The sequence below is a fragment of the Thermobia domestica genome, chromosome 1 (genome assembly GCF_964235325.1).
Source record: "Thermobia domestica chromosome 1, izTheDome1.hap1.1, whole genome shotgun sequence".
NCBI lineage: Eukaryota > Metazoa > Arthropoda > Insecta > Zygentoma > Lepismatidae > Thermobia > Thermobia domestica.
Window position 1 is genome coordinate 340,956,490 of NC_137454.1, and position 20,960 is coordinate 340,977,449.

Here is a 20,960-nt window from a genome sequence, read left to right on the forward strand (position 1 = left end):
AGCACATTTTCCTTTTACATCTTAAAATCAACCACTCATGAATATAATTCAACTATCAGATTGATGAATAAGTCGGTCTTCTTCAAGCACTTAAGTTTCCATCCACTAACTGGCTAAGTTGTACCATTCCATAGATTAGGGCTGCACTACATCATAGCTCCAAACTAATGAGCTGAACACTTCTAAACGCCTTTCAAGCACCTCTATTTTACTGTCGTCCCAAATTGTTAATGTATTCATTTTTCAATCTTCTGGAGTTTTAGATGTCTGATTTTTATTACCACGATGTCTTCAGAGATACCTTACGATGTTGTTCTTATTCCATAACTTTCAAGCAGGTAATATTCCTTCTATTTAGCACAGGTCTGTTCTATATTTTGCGTGTGTCTTCCACGTGTAATGATCTTTAAAATATCTATGGACTTCTCTTCTTCTGCAAAGAAAAGAACAAGATATTATTTTTCATCCAAAGCAAAGTAGAAAGGTTGGTGCAGGCAGATGTTGGTTGAAAGCCCCACAACCTCGTCAAGGTCTCTGCCTCTGTGAGGGCCTACTTTTGACTGGAGAGGGACGTAAGATCATATGCACCATACGATCTTACGCCGGAGAACCAGATTCTAGCAAATTCCTTGATATTTCACTTAGCAAACCCTTTGGAATTCCTTTAATGCCAAAGGTTTAGCTGTGATACTTTATCAAGTAACTTGCTAGTGGATGATGATGAGATGAAGGGTGGGGGAATTCTAACAAATTCCTTGCTATTTTACGACGCAAACCCTTTTGTATTCTTTCTTTGAATCCCAAAGATTTTGCTGCAATACTTTACCAAAGAATTTGTTATTATCAGAAAAGAAGGGGGATAGAGAATGATGAAGTAGAAGAATGTTAAGGTGTATGTGTAGAGGATTGTTGAAGATGAGAAAATAAGAAAATTTGAAAGAAAGTGTTAGTGTAAGCAATGAGGGAAAATGAAAATAAATGAATAAAATACTGCTATGGTTATAAAGGAACATTGTTGTATTTTTTATTTTATTTTTTGCTCTTAAATCGACATTTTTTTTTTTTTTTTTTTTTTTTTTTTTTTTGTAATTATTGTTTTATCACTATTGTTGTTAATTTATTTAACGATTAGAGCAATAAACATGTGTCGGTTCTTCTCGTGTTTTCTAACATAAAAATACACATTCTTACGAGGTTCGTAATTGATCTCTTAAATCTCACGTAGGTTGTAAATGGTGGTATTTCTGCATTTATGACAACTAGTTTACGCGTGCTTATAAATAAATGTATTGCTATTGTATTTATAAAATGACATATTCATTAAAACACTATATCAGGTAGTCTAAAATGTTGAGCCTTTTGCAATGTGTACAAAATCTCAAAGTATATGAGTCGCAGTGGGCCACACCCAGGCTTGCCAACCATACGATAATTTATCGAGATATATAGTCATTTAAGCCTTAATGATATAAAAGATAATGCCCGTATAATAATAGGTGACTGTACGATAATTTTAGAACGCACACGTTTTTGTAGTCTTTGAATGAGCAAATAAATTGCAGATGTTCACTAAATAATAATAAAATACACACACTAAGGTTTTTAACAATCATTTCCGATCAAACAAATCGATAACGATTTGCGAATTGGCAAAAGGCAACCCTGCATCCATTCTTTAAATTCAACTTTGTTTAGGAGAGATGGAAATATTGTTGTTGTTCAAAGTACAGTAGTATTAATAAGGATCAAAAAAGAAAAATTGAGGACAGTGACGCCGATTTGAAGTTGGAAACTGAAGATTGCTAAATAATTTTATTATATATTATTAGTAGTATTATACTTGTTTCTACACTTATCACGTGCACAACGAATATACGATTTTTTTGTAATATACGATAATTTTAAAAACTAAAATTGATAATTTTGTTCTCTGAGGTTGGCAACTCTGACCAGACTTAGTCATTTACCAGCTGCTAGTCTATATATTAAAATACTAGTTTTATATGTTTGTCCCAATCCTTTCAACAATGAGATCTCGAAAACCACACGTGCAAGAAACGTGCCTTTTCGCTAGTCGATTCCAAATTTTACGTAGATTGTCCAATACTCACTCAAATTTTCAAAAACTGTGTCGTTATTGTTCTATTCAACATCTAGGAGCCGTTTAGAGCCAACAAGATTAACATTGTTGCAGGCCGAAACTACGGTGCTAGGCAACCAGTAGAGTCGTTACGTATGGCGGATTGACGGACATTGCAGGCGCTTTGCTTAAATCTGAATGGCAAAGTCGATTGCATGCTGGCAACTTCAAAGGCTTCAAGAGACGCAATGAGGCGTATCGAACAGATATGGATTTATTAAGGAGGAAAATATTTTCATTTGATATTGTGTTACTTGTACAAATTTGCTACGAAGTCACTCGAACATCTATACACAGCAATTCACTTCCTTTGTGAGTCTCCTATCCTTTACTTGTGTGAGTAAGGAGACATGCACAGTGGAAAGGAGATTCATGGTTATAACAGAACGATGCGCTGACTAGACAGCGCAGGTTCAGCTAGTACAATTATAATAAACTGAAATTTATGAATATGTAATGCTGAACTATATTTAATTTGTTACACCTACTGTGTACATTTTAGGAATACACTAGAGCATTAACATGGATTATGGGTTTAAGTGAAGTCGCAATATATAAGAACTAATGGTATATAAACATAAACAACATATGTAGATCGGTTATGCAAGTCACCGATTTTTCAGGAATACTGAGCTTAAATCAAATTCAGTTGTAAAAAGTGAATTTTATAGCCAACTTTCCAGTCTGCAATAGAGATAGAATACATACACTTCGTTTGTTTAGTGACGAATCCGCTAAAGCCTGCGCTGTCTGACTGATGTCCGCGACTAATCTGTAAATGATAAAAGTTTTTTTTTTTTTTTTTTTTTTTTTAAGTAACAAATAATTCATTTTACGTGATTAAAACATGACTAGATATATTTGTACACTGTTAAATTCTTTGCTTAAGAGATATTGTAGCAGCACGATAGAATTCAAAGACTTTGCAACCGCATAATAAAGTTGACAGCTTTTGTTTGCTTTAACTCTAGAGATTATCGTTATGAACGAATTTCATTGTGAACACATGCTATTTTGTCTGTGTAGCTGGTATCTGAAGGGCAGCATCAATTCAATCGAGTATCCTACATATTCACAATCATCACAGCACAAATACATCAAACCTCTCTAATACTCATCCTATTCCCCAGATCTTCCTCCCAGTGATTTTTCTTTTAAGCTCAGGGAAAGCTCCCTCTTGGCTAAGCGGTTAGCGTACGCACCTTTGGTATGGGAGACCCAGGTCCGATTCCTGGCGGGAGTTTATGCGGTTTGGATCCCACGTTAAACTGTAAGTCCACGTCTCATATAACCTTGCTGCTGAAAGAGACGCTTAATTAAAATCAAATGAAATTAATCTAAGCTCAAGGATTGTTTGCGGGGCTAACTTTTTTTTTTAATCCAGAAGTTCTCGTGAAAGTACCGTATACCAGTGTTTCAAAGTGTTTCAAACACATCCAGAAATGACTTCGCAGATCGTTTTGAAAGGTGGATACCAGACTGCGGCAGACTGAAAGTAAACGGATAATACGTTGCAAACTGACAGAAAGGTCTCGCCCAAATACTGAACATAACCGAGTAATACGTAAACGGCAGATACTTTTGGTACGCACCTCGCACAGCAAATTGAACTTCAACAACGTATAGGAAGTAACAGGCTTTATGTGTATTTTTTTAATTATTAATTAACGGACCAGGCATACATAAAACTAATGAACTCTTAATCAAATGGTATCGAATATCCGAATTTTCAAAACTTGAATTTTTTTTTTTTTTTTTTTTTTTTTTTTTTTTTTTTTTTTTTTTTTTACTGGGCTGTTTATAGTAATGGAATTGGCCCGGAATTGTTTTTTGTTTCTATCCTTAATGTTTGTAACTAGTTTTCTAAAAATACCTACGTTTAAATAAATGAACAAAATCAATAAAAAATTTTAGAACTGTTTTATATAATTTAGTGATTTTGCGGGTTTTTTTTTATTTTGCGTATACAAGTATTTTTCACTAGTCTAAGGTAAATGAGATCCTGAGAATGATTGCGATATGCAGCGAAACAGTTCATGCTGTTTGTTTACATGCATAATACCGATGATGATAATAATTTTGAATTTGATATAAGGTTATGTGTGGTTTCTTTCTTACCCTCCTTTTTCTGAACTAAATATTTTCTTTTGAATATGTGAAAGCCACTCTACTAATATGACTAGAGTAAAATCAATGTTGCGCATACACAGTCTTGTTCAAAAAAATCCTTGCCAGTCATTTTAGTTTAATAATTCATTGAATTCTGTTCATAAACGAAGTACAATCAACGTAAATCATTTTTGGTTATTTAAAAATTTTATATTGAATCAAACTGTAAAATGTGCACATGGTTCTAAGTATATCTGCGTTTACAAGGAAGTGGACGTCCAAGTTTTTTTGAATAAAATTGTATATGCGAATACAATAGATATTTTAAAAAGTTGTAAATGGGCCCATAATGTTAGATACTTACAGTACATACTTATCTATGACGCTAATAGCATTTCGTATTGATAGGTGGATGCATAATATCAAATGAAGTATTCGTGAAATCTGAAGTTACGTATGAAGAAGATATCTGTGAAAAAGAGGATTGTCATTCTGATGAAGATCCACTGGAAGGAAAGGGGTGGATATATCCCGCGACAACAGCCAATAAGGAATTTATATCCTTAATGTTAGAAGAAAAACACCAGGCTGAGAGTGAAATCACCATTTCTTCCTCTGACGTCAAAAAAGAAGTTCATGCGTTAAAATCAGAACCTGTAACGGAAGAAACCTTGACATTTAATAGTAATTAGGAAATGATATAATTAAAGAGACATCTGCTACTGTGTTGGAAGAAGATAAAGGAAGTACTTACGTACAACTGAACTTTAAAGGTAATTCTTATTTTTATTTTGTCAATACTTCCTTTATTCTAACATATAATTCTTTCCTTATCAATGTCACTTTTGTAAAGCTACTTAATCACAATTATATGTATGTTGTATTTAGGTTAGGATTGCATGGTGGAAATTGATACACAAATGAACGCCTGTGTTTGGTACTGGTCTATGTATATTTCTTGAAGATGCGGACTTCTTTCTGTTATATTAATTTGATTATAATGATTCTGCTTCGAAGCTGTATGAAACAGTTCATTATTTAGCGTGATACGTGAAGCACATTACTGAATTGAATTAGATACCACGCACGTTGAAAGCTTATATCTTAAATTAAATTAAACCTTCGTTCTTATAATTGTTCCCCCCCAAAGAAGGTACATTTCTTTGGTTATGCGTTTGATTCTCAGATGTAGTGAACGCGGAAACAGTCGCTGAATGCCTACTATTTGGGTAGTCGGAAGCCTAGAAAATTGTGACTGTTAGTTTTTAAGAATTGCTGTAGAATTGTCAATGATCCTTGATGCCGAGCATTGATTCTTTTCTCTGTTTCTCCGTTTGCCTTTCCGTTGTCTCTCGCTCTATTTATTACTACTTTGCTCTTTCTATTTATCATTTGCGTACTGCTAAATCTAGTAATAAAATTCTATATCAACAGAATTTTTTCAATAAACAAAAAAAAAAAAAAAAAAAAAAGATTAAGTATATTCCTTTTGGTTTTGTTTAGTTTTTATATTTGATTAGAGATCCATTGTATTCGGAATATAGGAAGTTATTCTCATAGTGCTATTATTGTCTTCAGCGGCCAGCCTTTAAAGTCTTTTATCATGTCAGCCCGTCTGTAAACTTCTTGCTTGTGGACTTTTATTTCTCAGGAAGGGCTTTACTGTTTCGAATCAAAATGAGCGAGAATCGTACCTATGATCAACTTAAAGTATCTGCCAGTTGATCTTATTGAATTATTGTAACTGATATTATCTCAAACAAAAGCATCTCAGATGCTAACTGTACCGTTGAATCGGCGGTTCGAAAGGCGTTTCTCGGAGATTAATAAAAAAAGCGTCACTCCTTCGCTTCTACTTAATTCGTTAACCGTACTGAATTTGTTTAACTAATAGATTTGTATTCTCTAAAACAATAAGCTCCTTCCCCCATTCGGAGTAGGATTTCAAAAATTTGTGAGTGTGAATCCATTATTCATATTTTTGTTGCAAGAAAACTGCAGACACCAAATAAAAGTACCTTTACATCCTGTAATTTTCAAAGTTATATCCCGCTGGTCAAAAATCAACACCCATTTTCTTACCCTTCCCCGTCCCTAAAAAATTATATTGGAAATGAAATAATTGCAATTACAGTTTTGTCTTCTGAATGAAACTCTCCCTCTCTCGAGCGGTTTTTAATGCTAGAAAATAAGTCACATAGAACCAAATCAGTTGAATATAATAGATGACCAATTGTTTGGAATAATCAGCCTGTAGAAACTCAACTGTTGGCTTGAAGTTTGGAAATAGACATGATCCTGTTGGAAGAATAAACGCCAAAATTCTCAATTTTCATAGGGACTTTGGTAAATATGCTGTTTTCTGCCAGTTAGCCGTTTTTTTTTTCTTTTCTTTGTATCTTTTCTTGCAATAAATATTTTCTGAAAACTATTTACTTTTTTGTGAGCGCGAGTGAGTATCTTTGACATTCATACAGTACTACTAGCAGAATTATACTCTTATAGATTTTTAATTTAATTTCTTTAATATTAGTTTGTTTGGAAAAGTAACACATATTTCCTGAAATTAACTTTACTTTTTATTTTTTTCTTGATTTTGCTCTTATTACTATAACTAACTCTATATTACAAGGAACAAACACATTCGGAATCCAGGATTGAGTTGTTCGGCCGAAACCTGCTTACCGCTATCACTGTCTGAAGTTAAGTCAATATAGTTCACAGTTTCGTTCCTGTTTAGTACAGTCAGAAAGAATCGAAATATGTTTCTTTTGCTAGAGCTAAGTGTATGGAAGAGTTTTGTTATCGTGCCTCAAGAATAAGACATAGCACAACCATGCATATTGTGATCACCATCAACCGAGCAAAGTTTCAAAGTTTGGCAATTCTGCCTCAACTAGTCTTCAAGAAATTAGTGCTAATGTATTGAACAGTTTTCGGTCACTATTCGTCAGGGACATGATCTTTGTTGCTCTACACCATCTATACATGACTATTTTTATCCGTGCTCTGGCTTAAATATTCTTGGAGAAATCAGTAATAATATTTGCAATAGTTTTCGGCTACTATTCGTAAAGAACCTGTATCAGCGTGCAAAATTTATAGATTAAACCGTCTCTGAGAAAGTGACTTCGAAAGAGTTTTAAATGTTACGTGTGGTTGTATAACCACAGGGATGTGACTGTAGAGTGTAGACATACAACGAATCTCATGGATAGAGACCATTTATTCTGCGTGGTACAATTATATGGATTGTTAGATATTAGTGGCGTATGCCTGTCATCAGACAGAGGCATAACCTCCCTAGGCGAACAATTATCCAGACAAAAATGTAGCGAATGAGCACTAGGGACTTAGTGAATGTACTAACCCGCTAAGGAATTGACGAGACCGCAAATACCCTTGAAAGCATGAGGCATGAAGGATGCTATGCAGCATCATGATAGGTGTAAACTCTGGATGTGCGGATAGAGAACATGTGGATCACAGAGTGGCAAGAATGTCAGGAGGAGGACAAAACATCGCTAAGTATATGATGCGTAACTTCGATATTAATTGTAAGTGGTGTACCCATAACATATGTCATATTAAACTTCGGATTTTTGCATATTTTCATTCTCTCTCTAATGTAATATCGATATGTTGTGTTAATACATATCCACATAAATTACTTGTGGCTGAAATAATGAAGTTCTATAATGCATATAATGCATGTTTGAGTGGTTAGTGCATATTTCTACTCCACATTGCATATAAATGCATAATACATAAAATTCTTAAGTTAGCTTCCTTTTTTAAAAAAAAAAAATTGGAAAGTAGAACTTCGAGATGATGATCTCATTCAAAAGTTTAAATAGTTCTTTATCAATTAAAATTTCATGTAGAATATCCAGTATTTTGTAAGTTGAGGGAAAGAGTGCGTAAATCACATGTTGAGACCAAACAATATTTATTACCTATCTGCCGGACGGCATGACTCATCTTAAGAGTGTCTTTTTTTTTTCTTTTTTTTTTTTTAATTTTAATGAATTAATGATGCTAGTTGGTAAAATTATTCCTTTTTGTATACATCGTATGTTTGAGATCGAACGCCGAAAGAGAAATCTTATAAATTATTCCTTCTGAAGTAGTGAATTTTTGGCATTGAAGTTCTATTAATTAAGGAGGAAATGTATTCCGTAAAGTCTCTGCTAATCAAATATTTTTTTTTTAAGTTACCAGGAGAAAATTATTATTTTGCTTAGTAAAAAACGAAATAAAAAAAAAACTTAACTGAATTTCTATAAGTGATACATGATACATGTGAATGTGCATCAAATATTGTACGGTCATGTGTCTCCTAACCAAATATTAAAACCAAACCTACATGAAGATGGATCGGAAAACTTTTCTTTATTGAAAATATTCAATAGCTTTAATTGTTTTACACAGTTGTCATTGGGATCAAGCCACAACTTTCTTACTGCAGGGCTCATAGCGAGTCACTTTTTTAACTAAAAGTTACTTTTTTAGGAGGTAAGGTGACTTTTTCGTGTGATTTAAAATAAATGGTAAAAGGCAGAAGCTTGTTACTCATTACTCTTCTGAAAGCTTCAGTACTTGCTGCCACATGTAAAACAGTCAGCTTTATTCTCACTTCAGCTTTTATTCTTTCTAAAGCACAGTGAATGGTTGGTGGATGCTTAAGCTCTCAAGGTGTGGTTGAGAACCCTTCTGAGTCTATTCTCTCTTCTATCATAATAGTCTTTTAGTTTTCTCTCGTAATAGTTAACGCTCCGCTCAGCGTTGTTTGTGTGTGTGTGGTTCATCATGTTCGTCTTGTGATATGCTTCTTGTATGTTCTTCTTAAGAGTAGGTAATGAATTTGAATATTTCATGGCTTTGAGAATTCTCAATGCTAAGTTATTAAATATAATGTGTGTCCCTTTAGTGTCCCTTTCAGCAGCGAGGTTATATGAGACGTAGACGTACAGCTTACGTGGGATCCGAACCACATGAGCTCCTGCCATGAATCGAACCCGAGTCTCCCATTGTTAAGTTCATATAACACGATCATAAAATTCGAAGCGTACATTTTGTCTCATTTCACACAGTATTTGTTTTTCGATAGAAATGAAAGCTAAAGAGTTAAATCTTTCCCTTCCTTTTACGGATCGACAGTAAGTCTTGATTCTTTTTAGGGAGGAGAAGGAGTGCTCTACCAAGGCTGTCGTGAATCACAATCACAATCTGTGATGCACTTCGAAGATAACTTTTCTTTAGGACAAACAGGCCTACTTAAATTCAACATTATTGCTTCTACACGGAGAAAACAAACCAAAGTTAAAAAAAAAAAAAAAAAAAAAAAAAAAAAAAAAAAAAATCAGTACCTCACCGCGCTGTTATAACACAAGCTTACAATCGCAAATATTACTCTCCTGTAGTTTGTTGTTTTTTCTTCATTTCGCCCCTTGACCCTTCCGCCCCCAGCTGTTCTATGAGTATTTTGGAGGAACTCAATATCAAAGAAGAAACCCAGAGGAGTATAGAAACAATACGAGAGTGAGTTTTAGTATAATAAACAGTTTAGTTGGTAGTTTTCTTATCCTTTTTTATTATTTATTTTTCATTTTAATTTTGTATTTCGCAGATTTCAAAATAGGTATTACAGAAAACAAATTTTAATTAATACAATAAAATGTGCCAAATACTCATATAATTATTATTTATTTTGTGGAGGAAGGAACAGATTTCTCGTTGTCTGCTGGTGAGTACAAATGTTTTCATGAGATGTCGCGACAATCACGGAAAGCGCTTCCCCCTCTGCAAGGATTGTAGCAGAAGCTTAGTTTCTCGCAAATTTCAGCGGTTAACTTCGCGCCCCGTGCGTATGGGTGTTGTTTTCCATGCACCATGCTACTTAGTCAAATGTATGTTGACGAGTAGATGGTTGCTCGCTCCTTCCTCCGGTAATCTCAACAGACTCTTATATCCGCTAGATGGTGCTGGTGTTTCAATCTTGTACTGAAGCGCAGTGAAGACATAGTTAAAGCCACGAGACTTTTTTTTTTTTTTTTTTGTACTTGAAGTGAACCAGAATTGATATAGACATAGAAAAGCATTTGTAACAATTATTCAGCCAACTCGTGTGTAGATATGAAAGATACAGTTGAAAGAATGTTCTCAGGATGATTGCGTGATGGCTTTTTCATTAGCCACCAAAAATGCTCTATTTGACCACTGATACTTTTGGTATATATTTCTATGAAGAAATGTTGGAAGATTTTGGCTCATCGCCATGCACTATATCTTATGATTAATACAAATGTTGAGACAAGGAGTTGGTACAAGTTACCATTACATATTCGTCAGATCTCAGGGACCAAATTGTTAGAAGATATCTTGAGACTTCACTGGGAAAACTGATGCATTTACTTTCCATAGTTTGATAAACAAGGCTATCAACAATGCCAGTTCGTCCTTGACCAATATGTCGATGATTGGCTCTGATGACCTCAATGTTAAAATAAAAGTTTTAATGAGGACTCGGTCAAAAAAGTTTGATAGATATTGACACATGTCCTATTCAATAGTCCACAATCCTTTCCTAAAATATATTCAGTCATTTGGAGAAGATGTAATGACACTAGTGATTGGCGTTTATCATTACTTCCGTGGATGGCCTTCTCGTTAGGAAGAATACATGACTATTCAACACGAGCAGGAACTACCGTCGCACAGGTCTCTGAAACTCACCACTACCAAATGTTTATCATATATATGAAAAATTGCTTGAACAGTGGACTGGTGTACGACGGTACTTCTTGAAGTGTATACCATCTATGAGTTGAGTTGAGTTGATTTTGAGTTTTACGTCCCGTTCAGCAGCGAGGCTATATGAGACGTGAACCTACTGATTAACGTGGAATCCGAACCACATGAGCTCCCGCTGGGAATCGAACCCGGGTCTCCCACGCCAAAGGCGCGTACGCTAACCGCTTAGCCACGAAGGAGCTCTATACCATCTATGAAGAAAGTGGTGTTTTGGACAAGCAATCTGAGGAAAATTGTAGATCTACTTAATAAGTCTGAGACATTAGCTCATCTGCATTTCACACTGTCTTCTGCCAAATTCTTTTAGAAATTCACACATCGTTTCCAGAATGAAATTTCATTAATTCATGTTTTATGTGCAGAGTTATTAGAAGTCAGTATAATTATCGCAGGCAGAGTGTCTAAAAGTACTGTTGCTAGTGAATTAAGGTAATTTTCATATAACTTGACAAATAGCAAGTTATTTGAATCTGATAATTTACTTCCTTTTCAATGTTATCAATTCAGAGCAAACAAAATATGAACTGTCTAAGTTACCACAAATAGATGTTCTACAATTCTTGAAGAATATACAATCACATTATATTTCAGGTTGTAAACTTTTGGTGCAAAATGCAAAGACTCGTTCTGTTCACATTAAACGAGCACTTTCATGAGATTGAAGAGGGAGAATGGTTCACCAAAGAATCCTTTGATCGTTAAAGTGATAAAAGCTGTCCTCTGTCTCATGGCAATACTGACATAGAAAGAAGATTTTCAATCAAAAAAATGTTCTTACAGTGGAAAAGACAGATGCAGAATCTTAAACAGTAAATTATGATGATAAATTCTTGATGGTGATAAATTCTTTGAAGTTTTGTATCCTCATCTTGTTCCAATTTCTAAGAAAATGACTTCCTCGGGTTATAGTGCTTACAAGCATTACCAACAGTTTCTGGAGGAACAGCGACTAGCGCAGTAAGAAAGTATTGAAGAGGAATTGAAGTTGAGAAAAGCAGACGAGATTTGGGAAATGCTAAAAGTGCTAAGAAGAATATAGAAGAGATAGAAAGTAAGCTTAATGAAAAGAGAAGGAAGTACAGTGACACATAAAACCTTGCAGATTCTCTGCTTGGTGAAGCCACAAATCAACTTCGAAGGCTCTTGAAAAGGGAGACTTGATGGAGGTACAAAGTATCTTTGAAAGAAAAGGACTACTAAAAGCACAAAGACACGACTACTAAAAGCACAGGCTTTTCAAAAAACTGTTGAAAAGAAGAGATATATACTCTCATGACATTGTTCTGTAATGCAAATGAAAAAGAAATTTCAATACAAATAAAAAAGAAAATGAAATTTCCTCAAATGAAAATGCTTTTTCTGTTTTATTTTTTTTACGTTTCTGAGATGTGTGTCTAATTACAGATGATGTATTTATATTATGTTTCAGAGATGTGTTTCTAATTACATATAGTGTAAATACATATATATGAGAAAATTCAGTTCCCATCTAGGACCAGAAATAAAAGTTTTGTGTAGCTGAAGACTGTGCAATTGAGTTATCATTCAACTTTCTGTACAAAATGTTTAAAAATGATAAACAACATTTAATTATTTGTCAAACATTGGAAAATATGCAAATGTATTTCTTTTGTTTCTGGTCTTAACTCGTATCTTGTTAGCGGTAAATCATTTTAATAAAATTCAAAAACTTGTTTCATTTTTAAAATTCTGAATGGCTGAGAGTTAATTTGTGAAGTATCTTATCAGAAATTAATTAGTCTATAAAGTCTTTTACATGATCAGTCTTCAAGGTAGCTTTCTTCAGTGTCATTAGACGCTCCCACACCTGTTTACTTAACATATTCATCTGTGAAATAGAGAAAGATTATATATATATATATATATATATATATATATATATATATATATATATATATATATATATATATATATATATATATATAATATAGTAGTGCTTGTAATGATATTGTTCTGTTTCATGAAATCAGTTTATTAGAATCTACTGATTCTTAAATATGTTTTGTATTCTCGGTTTTTCTATTTATTAAAACAATACTTTGGAATCTACAAGATTATAAAACATGTGTTAGAAGAAAAATGTGACATATATCGTCCAGAAGTGTTTAAAGATGATACGTATAGAAAGTTGTATTTAACGAATAAATATTTGTTTGTAAAAGAAATATTAGAGAAATTGGAATTCAGTTTGTTTGTTCATGTTTACGAGTTTGCGTGTGAAGGAAGAAAAAAATGTATAGGGAAACAGGTGAAAATTGTAACGTAACGTTGGAAAGCACAACAGGAATCAAAATTTGTATCTTCTAACGATAGATGAGAACACTTTTAATTAGAATATTGAGGGGAAAAAAGTGTAGAATTGTCAATTGATGTAGATAATTGTCATTGCAGGAAAAGCAGAAACAACCTTGAGAAGACTATCCTTGTCTTGGCGACAAAGAAACGATTAAGGGCAGCACTAAGAAATCAACAGAGTGCTATCGTTGAGAGAAATGTGAGTACCAAATATTTTGTTTAAGTATACTTGGGAATGGATAATGAATTACGAACTATTATTATTATTTTCGGTTATTATTGGGAAGAGCTAATAACAGTTTAACTTTCATAAAAAGAACAATAAATAAAAAAAATAATTAATGATTGATTGAGTTCTTATTAATAATTAGCTTTTTAGATCGACACTCGTTTGTAAACGAGTGAATTACGAACTACTCTCTATGGGCTGTCTATGCTCTGACTTTTGTTACTACTACTACTACTTGTTTACTGTATTGCGCAACTTGATGATAATAAGGATGATGATGTCACCTTTCCACATTACCATGGACGAGCAGTTACCCGAAGGGGTCAGTCCTCTGTACTAGGTTAGGCCTACACCCGTTCAGAGAACAAGCCCTTCGTGTGTATGCTACTTCAGTGCAATATGGAATGGAAGACTCAAATACAAGCCTGGATTCGAACTTGGGACAAAGCCTTGACTTAATCTTGGTCGTTGACTCTCACGGCTCGTATGCATACCTCCGACCTTTGACTGTGATTTGAGAACCCAATCAATTGCCAGGCATGGATACAAAACGCGAGTACTTCAACTTTCCAGATTAAGCAAGCGCTCACAGGAAGAAAGAAAAAAAAAAAGTAAGCTCGAAAATAAAATTAATTATTCAATAAAATATTGATTTTGAAGCCAAAAGTTGTCTAACATGAAGAAGATTCCACAAACTGTTTTTCCAAGCACGGTTTCATTCTCATACAACGCAAATATGAGGTTTGTTTACATTCGAAATAACCCTTGCACTAGCTTCCGCTTCTTAATGAAAATATATTAAAATACCAGCAAATCTCTACCTAGCAATACGAATACAGTTCTGCTTGTGAAATGAAAAGTTTCTTCCACTGAATTATTTATTATAAACTCCAAATAATAATAATAATAATATACACAGTAACGTTACATTTTTTTTCAACTTCCAAAACAGGTTTATCCAAATAGTTTCATGTACTTCAAATAAAACAGAATTTAATTTGGAATGTCCTCCTTTCGAAATAATTCTGAACTTGTTTACATATTTTCTTGACAATAATGTAGAAGGAATTCAAAGCTTGTAAAATGCACATTAAGAATTTAAAACATTAAGTACCTCTGCTCTGCATTGTACAACCTGTGGATCGCATACTACGCTCTCGGAACAGCTCTATACAGTATGGGTTACTTGGCTTATAGAGAATCAGGGTAAACGTCAGTGCTACTTTCTGCCCCTTTCCGCATTCTTACGTTTTATTCAACAATATCAAGGGACACAATATTTATTTTATTCAATACCTGTACCTAATCTAACCTACTACTACAAGACCTATTCTAAATACACATATAAGATACACACGAAAAAAATATTACAGGCACTGACCTTCAATGTAAATATTATGCACAAAATTTTAATCTAGATTCCCTGTTCTCAAGCGCTTCTCCCAAATATACCCCGTATTAAATATATATATATGCGCCTCGAGCACAAACAACACGATCAAATAGCACATAAACATACAACGCAACTGTTACATCCTTCATATCGGGCAGAGAGAAAATATTTGTTCTACTTAATAATTTACTTACCCTTCTTTCAATAGGAACTAATATGAAGTATGAATTCCTCCGACGAACTCTTTGATCAACATTCCAAATAATCCATCAGTGTAAACAAAACTGTTTTCTTTTAATTCAAGAAAATGTCATCATAAACAAATGAATACTATATAGCGAAAGCTCATACTGAAGACGGAAGCAGACAAATGACGATCGAACCTCGTTAATTTCTAGTACCCAATTTCATTGTTGTACAAGATTCTGATTTCTTTCTTTACTTTATATTGAAATATCGAAACATCATACCACAAAATAATGTCAACGGTTATTTTAAGAGCCAATTATTTAAGATATTAATTTGGAAGGTTCTTATTTCCGAATTAAGACTATCTATATCAATATAGCCAAACTATGATCACATTTTGAAGTTATGATACAAATTTCCCCCTAACCCCAAAAGGTATACTTCCGAACTACATGTGGAATATATCATCGAAGGTATCCGAGGGAACTTTAGCTTACTACACCATCATTGCCATTATGATTCTTGCACATACGAAATTTTAGTTAGTTAAGGTTATTACTTTTGAAGATTCCGTAAAAAAAAAAAAAAAAAAAACACATAAACAATCCACTAATTCTTGTAGTTTCCACTGACGAAGGTTTCCGTAGTTCACAAGACACGTATTAATCTAAATGAGACTTACTTGCTGTCCTAGTTGGAATAACTAGGATACTGACACTTCATCACTCCAAGAAAACAGTAATCCAGCCTCCTGGTTACTTCGTTGCTACAAGATAAATAACAAGTCCAACTGAACTGTTCAAAAGCCATGTTTTATCTGGATGTAGTCTACCACTCTTTACCTCTCCAAAAGAAACTCCAAGGTTATCATGAACAATAGCGATTGTTCCAACTGTCCACATTAACATGAATCCGCCAAGCCGTGAACCTCGAACACCACGTTCAAACAGATGACAGAACTGTTTTATACAACCCTCACTGACAAATCAGTTTACATTCAAATGTAGACATTCCCCTAACATCTTGAAAGCATAATTTTAGTTATCTTGAGGGTTGAATCACTGATTGCATTGTTTTCTTGAAAGTTTCCCAGGAACCATTCAATACGGGTCCCTCCTATGATACAGCATCCCGCCATACAAGCGTCTAGAAGCCTCTTACAACAGAACTATGGGTAATTAAAAGCGAATCATAGAATTGTTTTCATGATGACGTAATTGAAAACCAATTAAATCTACACCTTTTTTTTTCTCCCTCTAGAGTCTAATTGATTATTGGATACCTGGATTAGAAAAGAAATATGTTTCCGAAGAACGTAAAATGTTAAATATGACCGAACAAGAAATTTTGAAGATTAAAATAAATTCGGTTATTACCTAGTTCAATCCATTTCCTACTTCCCTCTTAGTCATTTCGAAAACCCTAGCAAATAAAATAATAATAAAAAAAAGTACCATCCTTGAAACGAATTTCCTTACTACAAACTGTATGAAATAATAAACTATTACAACAAATCCTACACTACCTTTCCTCTACAAACAAAATATTGAAATGACAAATAATAATTAAAAAATGCTAATATGAAGATATAAAATCAACTGCGTAATCAATATCTATTACATGAGCATATTCTCATGCGCCATGCTTGACATTACCCACTTCTTTTTTCTCAGCAGTTGGATTTTTTTTTCGAAATATTCCAAATGCTCCATGTATATTCCAGATTGGAACATCCAACTGGGATGTTACAACAGGAATAATTGCAAATTGGAACATTATATACATATGAGAGCGATAGCTATTATGTGGTAATTTTGATAAAATAGCTTCTTGAAACTATTAAAGCGTTTATAAATTGTGAAATCATAGTGCAGGTACGGATATCTATTAACACAGTTTTAAAGTATTAGAAGTGTTACACATAGAGTAAAACATTTCACTTTATAATAATAGATTTATATTTTCATCATTTTTTTTTATTCGTGTATAAGGGTGTATGGACACTAGAGACTATAGTATGTATATAGAGACTGTAGTCCAGATTGTATAGTATGAAAACTATAATGTAGGTATGGACCCGTATAATCGGTAAACACCGAGATATTATCATGTATTTTGTGAGAGATCTATACAACCCAATATTGATTTATGTTATACACACACTCCCTGTTGTGAAAGAATTGCGATAAATCAATGTTTTATTTGTTTATTAACCGAAATCTAAAAAGATATATTGTATAGTATTGTTAGGATACAACTGTCGGAAGACTGAAGTGAGTGCGACATAAATTATAATATCTTATGGAAAACAGGTAGAGGGTAACTACAACGAACGACGATTATTATTATTAACCCTTAAAATGATAGGGTGAGTCCATTGGACACATCTCGGAAAATACATCAATTTTAGTAGTTTACTATAAACACTATAGATGCCATGATCAATATATGATCCCTTTGTTTACTATCATCGCAGAATAAACAAGCATCTTTGATGCATGTAGAAAGTTTATTACGTAAAAACATGCCTAAAATTCAAAATAGTCAGGAAAAACAAGTTGAGTTCAATGTACTCACCTCATCATTTTGTTACAAAAAGGCTTTATTATTATCATCATCATCATCATCTTCATAATACTTACCTTATCATACTACTCATAATACTTATCTCGTTTGTTATCTCGAGGTTATACTACTTACTCAACTACTTACCTCTTTATATCGAGGTTATCTCGTTTGAGGAATGATGGCGTATGAGACGTGAACCTACATACTAAGATGGGATTACAACCACATGAACCTCCACCAGAAATGAAACTCGGACCGTCGCTGCGAATCGATCTCAGTATTACGTGCACGAAACCATGTGCTGTGCTAGTCACTAAGCTAATAGGAGGAATAGGTATGATTATTCGTTTTTATGGAAATTGATTGTACACTGGGAACATGTCATTGTTAAAAGAATTTTTGAAGTTACTTGGTAACGTGCTGAGCAATTGTAGATAGCTGTTTTTTAACATTTGTAGAAACCATAAAATTGTCTAAAAATATGATTTTCACAATTGTACGTATAAGAGGGACAATTGTAAGTTTAATGAAATATTTTATTATTGTGATGGACGTATGTAGGAACAAATAGTAGAATGTTCAAATGTAATTAAGAATTCGTACGGATGGAAAAAGGATTGTCCCGGCCGGCAAGATTATACATTACAAACAGAAGTAGGAAAAAAATACACATTTACTACAAAGGAGATCGAATAAAGAACCCGTAATATGTGAGTTTGAATTGTTTACAAAGTAAATGTAAAATTGTACCGAACATGAGAAATAGTGTTGTTGTATAATACAACGAATTATTGTTTCACTGATTTGGTACTTACTGTTATTACAGATTAATATGGATGATCTATATACTTCACAAAACCCAGTTCCATGGATACATGAAGTAGACACATTAGACGAATAACTGCAGAGAAATGTAAGGAAGACGAAAAACAGGACAAAGAGAAGATGGAAATGATACCTAGAAGGAAACGTAAATACAGTGAGAAGAAGTGGAGATGTAAAACAATTAAAGCAGGAGGGGAAAAAAGAAGAGTCTCTCAATAAAACAAAAATGTAGTCGCCTGTCTGGAGCGTGTTAAAACGCTAGAAGCGAAAATTGCAGATTAAAACAAGGTAATATAGCTGCATTTTTTTCTCTTTTTGTTTCTTGTATTTGTACATATTTAAACGACAGAAATCTTTAGAAAATTAATTTCTTGCGGACGAATATATATTCTATAAAGCAAACCTAATATTAGAATGTATGTGGTTGGAAAAGGGAAGGAAATGTTATAACAGAGGTGAAAGAAGAGGGCCGGTCAGGGACAGGTTTTTCGAATTTCGAGTGAGATAGTATTTTGTCAGAGGGAAAAAAATGGTATTTTGTCAGAGGGGGGAAAAATTGATGATTTTGTCACACATTTTCTTTTAAACACTGAGTAGTGGGCACGAAAGAAGAAGCAGTGAAGATAATAATGGTGCTGGTATTTTTTTTTTTTTTTTTTTGTTGTTGTTGTTGTTGTTGTTGTTGTTGTTAGTACGAAATATTGAACTGTTTCAGAGGAATTAACACTGAAAACAAGACTTGTCAATGGATGAATTTTTATCGCATTGTTAATATACGATGGAAAAGGAAAGAGAAACAGCTTGCATTACTGTAGACAATAGTTAAATTTAATGAAAATAAAAAAGGGAATTGATCGACTCTAATGAACGTCTTGAAATATTGCTTATGTCCAGCTTGAAAAAGATGTTTAAATATATATCTACATTTGGTTTCTTTATATTTAAAGTATTAATATATGCAGTATACATAAATAAACTTTGAGTTTATACTCGAAAAGTGTTTGTTAACAAACAAACAAGATATGTAACTCTGTCATATTATTATTATTAGATACACTGTTTGTATGCAGTTCTAGAGTACGTAATATTTGTTACAAACAGTGTATAACAGATTATTATTATTATTATTATTATTATTATTATTATTATTATTATTATTGTAACGAATAGTGATGAAAAGACTTGAAGTGTCCCGAACAGAGAGGGATAAATTATTAATTAATTGGGAAACCGAAAATATTTGTAGAAAATGGATTTTAAGGTTAACCCTCCTGTGGCCTTGAGGTCAATATCACCCCACTGAATATAACTTCCATAAGTAATTTATTTTTGGAATATGTTCGTTCATTGATTATTTTAGTGTTTTTTACCTTAGTTTAATACAATATATGTTCCATAAATGAGAAATTAATTATTGTAAATAAAGTTTTTAAATGAAAAGATAATATATCAGATTTTGGGGGTCTACCTAACCTTATATGCAGATTTCATTCAGTGAGAAGAATAAGAACAGGGTCGAAATTCAATGTTACATATTCAGAAGAAGGTGATTATTGCACTAATGAGAATAATGGAAATCAGTGTAGTAGCAAGGATGGAATCGAGTGGAAAATTGAGCTGTCATCTCAAGAAAAGACAAAGCATCATTTTGTCCTGGACTAGTTCGTTTTGCTTTCTAGCGAATGCATGATACTAAGCTGTCTGCTTTCTAATTACGTTTCACAAACGAAATGCTTCAGTTTCTCTCTTATCAAACAAAGAGAGAGAGAGAGAAAAAAAAAGGAATGGACAAATATTGCATATAAGGAAATGAAAACGAACATTGGAGTGCTGTTCCGTGAAGATATTTATTGCTCTAGTGATGAGGCCTTGTAAGAACTCTGGAGTAGAGAAGATGGACATCCGATTTTCCGTGCGACAAAATCGCTCAAGTAATTCAAGAAACTCAGCAGATTCTTGAGATTCGATAACCAGGCAAACAGGCCAATGAGGAGAAAGGTTGACAAACTGACTGCTTTTCGTGATGTCTGAGAAATGTATATTGATAAAGCATGAAAATGTTCCGTTCCATACAGATTTTACAGTAGGTGAGGAATTCATTAGTTCAGAGAGCGATGCTCATTCCAGCAATTCATGTTAATGAAGCCCATGGGAAAATACAGGATCAGAATACGACTTCTACGATAGTTGCTGAATGCTTATATTCTGAATAGGAAGGTGTATATGTGGGAAAGATGACCAGAGAGACGTAAATCAGGCCCGCAATGTTGTTTTGAGGTTGAGGAAGCTTGTACGTGGAACTGAACAAAACATAACCTGCAACAGCTTTTTTACTGGTCGCATTGTGGTATAACATTAAATGGAGCTGTCGATTGCTT

At 33.5% G+C, this 20,960-nt stretch overlaps 1 protein-coding gene across 1 annotated transcript in view; it reads left to right on the plus strand.

The window, feature by feature from the left end:
• Positions 1-20,960, plus strand: part of LOC145663691 (THAP domain-containing protein 5-like) — a 42,771-nt gene that overhangs the window by 18,427 nt on the left and 3,384 nt on the right. The window contains exons 3-5 of the mRNA XM_081729790.1: positions 4,658-5,022; positions 13,475-13,577; positions 18,584-18,870. Coding sequence (XP_081585916.1) covers positions 4,658-4,941 — 284 coding nt within the window. The 3' untranslated portion in view covers positions 4,942-5,022; positions 13,475-13,577; positions 18,584-18,870. The remainder of the gene's footprint in view (positions 1-4,657; positions 5,023-13,474; positions 13,578-18,583; positions 18,871-20,960) is intronic.